The 7732-nt window shown below is 47.3% G+C and overlaps 3 protein-coding genes across 3 annotated transcripts; 1 reads left to right on the top strand and 2 right to left on the bottom strand.

The window, feature by feature from the left end:
* Positions 1-216: 216 nt before the first annotated feature.
* V1508DRAFT_442129 (P-loop containing nucleoside triphosphate hydrolase protein) lies at positions 217-4653 on the bottom strand. Its single transcript, XM_066942315.1, has 3 exons — positions 4210-4653; positions 2216-4114; positions 217-2163 (listed from the first exon to the last, which is right to left on the bottom strand). The coding sequence occupies exons 1-3, from the start codon at positions 4340-4342 to the stop codon at positions 581-583; spliced, it is 3615 nt and encodes a 1204-aa protein (XP_066792996.1). The 5' UTR covers positions 4343-4653; the 3' UTR covers positions 217-580.
* A 426-nt stretch (positions 4654-5079) lies between these two features.
* On the top strand, positions 5080-5740 carry V1508DRAFT_392482 (ETC complex I subunit conserved region-domain-containing protein; the record flags this gene model as incomplete). Its single annotated transcript, XM_066937959.1, has 2 exons — positions 5080-5126; positions 5151-5740. The coding sequence occupies 2 exons, from the start codon at positions 5080-5082 to the stop codon at positions 5497-5499; spliced, it is 396 nt and encodes a 131-aa protein (XP_066792995.1). The 3' UTR covers positions 5500-5740.
* V1508DRAFT_392478 (WD40-repeat-containing domain protein) lies at positions 5506-7592 on the bottom strand. Its single transcript, XM_066937958.1, has 3 exons — positions 7538-7592; positions 7163-7465; positions 5506-7109 (listed from the first exon to the last, which is right to left on the bottom strand). Exons 2-3 carry the CDS (start codon positions 7423-7425, stop codon positions 5771-5773), a joined length of 1602 nt encoding a protein of 533 aa, XP_066792994.1. The 5' UTR covers positions 7426-7465; positions 7538-7592; the 3' UTR covers positions 5506-5770.
* Positions 7593-7732: the final 140 nt, after the last annotated feature.

Raw genomic sequence — 7732 nt, 5'->3', positions numbered from 1 at the left:
TTGCAGTAAATTCCGGTCCAGTCCGGGTCAGAGGACGTAGCTGGTTCGGTTTCACGCCCGCGACCGAATTTTGCAACCGGTCCCGAGCCCTAGTTGAGGTTCGCACAAAGTCCGCGAAAACTCGCCACTCGTGGCTGTTGCAACACAGCCTCAAAATGGCGCAAGATAAGAGCTGAGATCATTTTGGACAGACGCTGTGGCACGACGGAGTAGCTGGCTTATTTGTTCATTATAGCCACGAATGCGAAGCCACCTGTTCCTTAAGATGAAAACCTTACATTGCCCAATTGTCGAGGCGCATCATACAACCGTAGTTTGCCTAAATCTATACGCATCATTATACTTCTTGTAATTAGACGCAACTTGCGTAATGTTGCAGCCATTCTCGTATGAGGGCAGTCAAGAACGGCGAAATCAGAGAATCCCAATTGAACAATGGCGAACATCATGTTGTAGCCCAAATAAACACCACGTAAAACTGGGCATATATTCTATATACATTATGTCCATGGCTAATATCTAATACACAAAATACTATAGCATACTAGCTATCAACAGGCCGCGCTCCCAAATCCTGGCTCTAACCAAAAGTACCGCCAGACTGTTTTCCTGTGCGTTTCTGCGCAGAAATACGCCATTCATTAGGATCTTGCGCGTATTTATTGTACAAAGGCTGAATTCGCTCGTTCTTCTTCCGTTTCGACAACTTTGTCGAGTCTGCAACCTTGAAGAATGTGGGGGCGGCTTCAACTAGCCATTTCGGTTCAATCTGAGTCGCACAATGCATGTACTCCTTCGAGGTTAAGATCAAAGTGTGGTAAATCACATACTCCGCATTCTTTCCGAAAAGTGCAGATGATGGATGCATGTACACCGGTGTACCCTCAATAAGAGTACGATAGCCTTCCTGCGGATCGCGACGGCCAGCATTGCGGAAAAAACCCGAGCAGAGCGCGCGACGCACGCGATCAGTGTCAGCCCCGCAAGACATAATCTTATGCTTGTACCGTTGCATAATAGACACCAATTGCTGCCGGACTTCTTGTGCACGCTTCATGCTCCTTGCCTGAATGAAATTTTCAAAACACCAAGAAGCGGAGTAGTCGTTCTGCTTCCATGCTTGGTATACTGTAAGCAACGTGAGATGATCGCCTGTCGAATCATGGAACTTGGCCTTCTTCTGGTCTGCTTGTTGCTGCTTTTCCTTTGGTCGGTAAAACACGGTCTGCACGGACAGCATGGCCACGATACTCAAAATCTCGTCGGACGCACCGTAATCGACAGAGGCGAGTAAAACCTTTGCCAGTCCGGGCTCCATTGGAAAATCGGCCATCTTGCGACCGAGACGGGTGAGTAGTCCTTCGTCGTCCAAAGCCGATAGCGCATACAGCTCCTCCAATGCTGATAACATTGTATTTGTTGGAGGCGGATCCATGAAATCGAAATGCAAGAGATCATTGATACCCATAGCTTTCAGCATCAAAATTGTGTGGGACAGATTCTGCCGCTGAATCTCAGGAACCGTGTTCGGCTGCATTTCTGTCTGATAAGCAGCCTCCGTGTACAAGCGATAGCATTTTCCAGGACCGGTACGGCCAGCCCGACCTGCACGTTGTCGAGCCTGCGCCTGTGAAATTGGTAAGACGACCAGGGAGTCCATTCCAAGCTTCGGGTCAAACGCGTTAATCTTGACGAATCCCGGATCCACCACGTAGTAAATACCATCGATTGTAATGGATGTTTCAGCTATGTTAGTCGCGATAACAACTTTGCGACTACCTTCAGGAGCGGGCTCGAAAATGCGGCTCTGCACTTCGCTGGGAAGCGCCGAGTACACAGGAAGAATAATCAACTCTGGCACCGACGGACCTAGCGCCTTCATCCGTTCGTATAGAATCTCGCACGAAGTGTCAATCTCCTCCTGTCCAGTCAAAAAGACCAGGATGTCGCCTGGCGGCTCAGCAAGATGGATCTGCATTACCGTGATCAGGGCCGCATCCAGATAGTCTGATTCCGGCTCCTTCGTAAACATAATTTCGACCGGATAGGTTCTTCCTGGGATGAAAAGAATTGGACAGTTGTTAAAATACGCCGAAAACTTTTCCGCATCCAGTGTCGCCGACGTGACGATCAATCTAAGATCAGGCCGTCTCTTCAGCGTTTCTAATACCACGTTAGTAAAGACTCTAAATCTACAAAAGCATGGAATACAGACTTTTCAGAAGAGCAAACAACACGTCCGTAGCAATTGTCCGCTCGTGAGCTTCATCAAGCATGATAGCCGAATACTGCTTAAGATCTGGATCCAAGAGAACCTCTCGCTGAAGCATACCATCAGTCAGATACTTGATCTTCGTCCTGGGCCCGGTGTAATCTTCGAAACGTATAGTATATCCGACTTCCTCGCCTACTTGGCATCCCACCTCCTCAGCCACTCGTTTCGCAACCGACGTAGCCGCAACCCGACGCGGCTGAGTACAACCAATCTTTCCATTGTCAGCAAATCCCTCCTCCATCAAGTACTGCGTGATTTGTGTCGTCTTTCCGGATCCTGTATCACCGACGACAATCAAAAGTTGATTATCTCTCACCGCCTGTACCAACTCATCTCGTAGCTTGAAAACAGGTAATGACTCCCGCTGCTCTCTAATACTGAGACTCGTAATCTTACCGAAGGAGGTATTATTATACAGAGCTTTCTTCTTCCATTCAGGCATTTCCGGTGCCGACCTCTTAATAACTGACGTCTTAACCTCGTCAGCGAGTACTCGCGCACCCGCTTCTGCCAATGGATCTTCCCATGACTCTTCCAAGTTTGCCGTCTGAACCTGTTTCTCGGCTTCTTCACGTGCTGTTTGCTGACGCTGTTCCCGTCGATCTTTTGCTAATGTCGTACCTGTCATTGCAGCTCGATAAAGTGACCCATCAGGCGCTTTGACGACTCGAATGGGACTCAACTCCAAACTCTGCTTAGTCTGACCAGCAAGGAACGGCGGTTCCTCTTCACGGACTTCAATATCGACGTCTTCTTCCGGCTCAAGATCAACTTCTTCCTGCATAGCATTCAAGTCCTCGTCAAGGTCAGGATAATCGCCAGCATTAACAACACCGGACGCAATAAGTTGCTTAATTTCCCATCTCTCAGGCGAAGTTAATCGTCTCTTCTGCTTGGGTTTAATAGTCGGCATCGGATCACTACCGAGGACTGGATTATAGCCAAAATCTGCCGCAGTATGCAATCGCAGGTTGGGTGTGAGGTCTTCGCCGGTAGCCTGGTCCACATCCTTCATTGACAATCCAATTCGTGACCCTTGAATACTGATTACTTTGACCATGACTTGCTGATTCCGATGAAGTAAGTCTTCGGGATGATTAACTCGTGCACCGTTCTGAATGGCAGAAACATGAACTAACCCATCCGTTCGACTGCGAATGCCATCTAGTGTAACAAAAACACCGAAATCCTTGATGCTGTTCACACGCCCGTTATAGATCTTGTACAGCTGAGGTGAATCGTCAAGCGCTTCTCTCATTTCCTCCCGTTCCAGCTGTCGGCTTTCTCGTTCTCGTCCACTGCTGAGTTGGTCATCCCAATCCGTATCCCGTTCTCTATGCCTCCTTCTGTCATCATGCCGTCGATCTCGATCGTCTCGTCGACTGCGTCGCTCTTCATGTCGTCTACCACTGCGTTCGTCTTCAACCACCCGCCTCCGTCGATCATCATCATAGCGACTTGATCGCTCTTCACCTGTTCTCCGGCTCCTATGTCGTGCGGGACTAGGTGATCGATGTCGTGCCTCACGTTTTCGTGTCCATTCAGGCTCAGGAGATTCAGAGTCTTCTATGCGCCGTCGTTGCCGGCTGTTGCTATTCCCTTGAAGAACCGCAGATTTAAACTCCGCCTTCCTTTCCACTTTATTCTTCTCAGAATATGGCTCAGCTGCGGCTTTCTTATATTTCGGGTGAATGAGTCGAATGAACCGGTCAACTGACTCAACCAGTGCTGCGGTAAAATCGAGATTCGCGGCTTTCAGATTTTGCTTGAAATCATCTAAGCCGTGCGATTTCTCATGAACCAAAAGAATCTTTTCGGCCAATGACTTGTCTCTTATGCCTATATAACTTAGCAATCATCCTTTGTCCTCACCACAAAACCTTATGAACGCTTCCTGAGAATCTTCAAAACAAAAGTTCTGCAGAATAACGTACCCGTGTGATTTTCCAACTCAGTCGTAATTTTGGAGACTAGGGATAAAATCTCCAATTTTTCAAAATCATCCGCAATATTTCCGTGGGGTTCCGATCCGTTAGATCCACTCAATAATTTCAGATCTGCCACCATGGTGTGAAGTATGTTCTATGCTCTAGCGAAGCTGTGAGAAGATCACGAAATGCTCGCCACTCGCTAAGAACCTTGCTTCACGACGTAAAACTCAGTCGCAAAGATATGCTATTCATTAGACAATGCCAAGATTACTAGATACGAGATCAGCGCAGGGATGCTGAATGTGGCCAAACTAAAGTATAACAGCTAACAAATTATAGCCACTACTGCGATGAGGATAGAGCGCAATGTAAAGTTTAGTAGATCTCCCAACTGATACCTTTGGGTAGTGCGACAGCGGTAGTTACACTTACACCATACAGACACTTTCGCGCTTATAGGGGAGCATCCGTCTTGGTTCCTTGTGCACCTTGTTAATAGTGCTCCGCCAAATTTGGACCAACCACAAAGCATTTAATTCACATGAGCGCGGAAACCTTCCAAAGCGGAGTCTATAGTGGAATTTAGCACCAATCGACTAGATTTCACTCTTCTGCGAAGATCTGTAACGTGCCAAACGGCAGACATCGGTATTTTTACTTGACCGAGACCATTGTGTATTGTGTTGATAGAGCTCGCAAAATCCGTCCAGTTCGCAAGCAGTATCGATTCCTTAGGCTGGATATATAGAACCCAGAAAGATGAAGTTTACAAGAATTTTGCGCATGCGGCCAGCGATTGCACTCCGTGACTTTGAGAGAATGAACATTCCTTATAGAGCTGGCCCTGAGAGTGGTAAGTTATATGTGACCAAAATGGCGTATGGACTTTACGATTTGTATCCGGAGCGCCATGTTCCTGGGTTGAGGACGGACTAACTAACAAGTGCACGTTTAGCCAAGACCGGTTTGACAGGCATTTATGAGTTTCCAAATCCACGCCCGCGTTTACTTCGTTTATACACCGAGACTGAGCGTCTCCTGAAAGGATTTCCAGAAGACAGCGTGTATCGGAAATCAGTTGAGGGTATCTGCAAGTTCCGTAGTCAAGTCGTTAAGGAGATTACCGATGTCGAGGAAATTGAGCAGAAGATTGGTGGTGGTCTTATTGAGGAACTGTTAATCCAGGCGGGCGAGGAATACCGACTTGCTGAGCACCTACTGAAATGGAAGGCCTGGGAGAAGTTGGAGGAGGAGCCGCCAGAGGGAACATGGGACCTCACAGAGAGCACGTAATTGTAGGTGATGCATAGTGCTATGACTGCGACTGTCGTGGGAAGATTACGTAACTTTCTGTTTTAAAGATGTGGCATGCCGACACCTTGTGCCGGATGTGGAGGGATTTTGGCCCGTTCGAGAGTATCATGTCTTTTGTGTATTATATTCACACCAGTATCAACGAATTTGTCGTGGGAAGTAATAAGTGGCGCCATTTTCCGAACAAAGCTTTTAACACAGCAGTAAAATTTTATCCAGCCGTGTGCATACTTTCGCAAAGATTCCTCTATCATGCCTCCTCCTCATCATCTTCATCCTCGATGTCCTCGTCATCGGCAGCCATTCTCACTGCCCCATTTGTCTTTGTATCCCACACCTGGACAACACCGTTACTTCCACCGACCGCCAATGTCCTTGCTGAGTCTTTATCAGGCAACCATGACACTGAGAAGACCTTACCCACGCCCATATCTCTGCTGGTAATCATTGATGGCCCAGTAGGTGAGATATTCCACAACTTGACCTGCTGGTCAGTCGAGCCAGTCGCGATCAAGCCCTTGACATGCTTGTTCACATCGAACGTTGAGACTTCAGAGTCATGCGCCTGCAAGGTCCATACTGGCTTTGCTTTCGCAGGCGACGACGAAGCATTTCGTGCGTCAAAGTAATAGACGCGACCTCCCTCTGTAGAAACATAAAAGTAATTCGTGTCGTGAGAATCCCACTTCGCGGACTCAACGTCTGTGTCAACGCCCCACCTTCTATATTGAGTATCCGGCAATCGCATATCGCTTGCCACAACCGTTCGATCGTACGATCCAGTTAGAAGAACAGTACCCTCCTCAGGATGCCAAGCCAAAGAGCACACCTTGTCGTCATGGAATGAGTAGCTTCGAGCACAATTCAAAGTAGACAAATCCCATAACTTTATGGTCTTATCCGCTGATCCTGACGCAAGCAAATTTCGATGCAAACGGTTACTTGACAATGCGAGAACAGCATCAACGTGGAACTTGTCGTTCGCTTTTTGCTTTGAGTGGATCTTCTTCGCCTTCTTTTTTTTCCCCTTCTTTGCCTTGACGATTGGCTCGTCATCCGGCATAACTTCACTGTGGGGACTGGTGTTACCGAGGATAGCGTCAGGATACATCTCGTCAATGACATCTAGATTCCAAATTTCAATAATTGGCTCAAATGTACCAATGGCCGCAAAATTTCCCTGCTGATTGTCTGCCGTTCGTGTCCGTCCGACTCTAACATCGAGCCACTCAACACATAGAGGGAACGAAGGTAGCAGAATGTCGTGGTGTACGTATAAGTTCGCCTCAGACTCCTCGTAGACATAGACTTCCATATGTGACAGATTGTCCTCAGTCTTAGTCACTAATAGTAAACTGTCGGTGTCGAGAATCTGGAGCTCTTCTCTCTCTTCTTCGTCAATGTCGTCGATTGGTTGACCGTCTTTACTCTTCGGTAACACTATGTAGGGATCTTCATCAGTTGACCTATAGTATGCAAGTGACTTTATGTTGGAAAACATGCTGAGAGAACCCTCTTCCGTTGCTGTTTCGGCGTCGTAGTTTTCAAGATCGTACTCCTTCAAATCATCGTCTATATCAACAGCTTGTCTGAACACTTTGTAAGTTTCCACCCGCACTCTGATTGATGACAATAAACATACGATTTTGGTTCAACTTCTTCCTTCATCTTTTCATCGGCAGTCACATCAATCACGAATTTATCTTCAACTCCATCTCTGTCTTCAAAGTCCCCTTCGACCTCACCCGCGTCGTCTTCATGAGCATCTTCAAGGTCTTCTAACGCGTCGTCTAGACGCAGCTGTGCAAGTTTAGATATCCGGTCCAATTCACCGTCATCTAGTTCATATTGTGTAGGGAATTCAGCAGCGAACCCGCGGGGAACCCACGTCGTACCGGAAATCATATCGCGTTTTGTTTTACAGACTTCAATATTTCAGATCCCTCTAGATATAGTTAGCAACATACTGTCACTCTCAAGCTTGAACCTTCGGTGATAATTTGGCACTAAACCTTACCTTATGCCATCAAACCAATTAATATATAGATCCCCGTAAGCGATGATGTTCATATATTGATTCTCAAGGCGTCTGAAATTTTTAGGATGGAGGATATGTCCCAACTTACCCGGCTAGTGAGCCATCCTGGTGCGGCTCGTGTTAGGGGCGACACACAGACTTCTCGCAAAAGCTTTCGGGGGGGCCAGTTCCTAC

The sequence above is a fragment of the Lipomyces doorenjongii genome (genome assembly GCF_038497915.1).
Source record: "Lipomyces doorenjongii strain NRRL Y-27504 unplaced genomic scaffold V1508scaffold_90, whole genome shotgun sequence".
Lineage (NCBI taxonomy): Eukaryota > Fungi > Ascomycota > Lipomycetes > Lipomycetales > Lipomycetaceae > Lipomyces > Lipomyces doorenjongii.
Note: the sequence above shows the minus strand (reverse complement) of the source record. Positions and strands in the feature narration are given on the sequence as shown.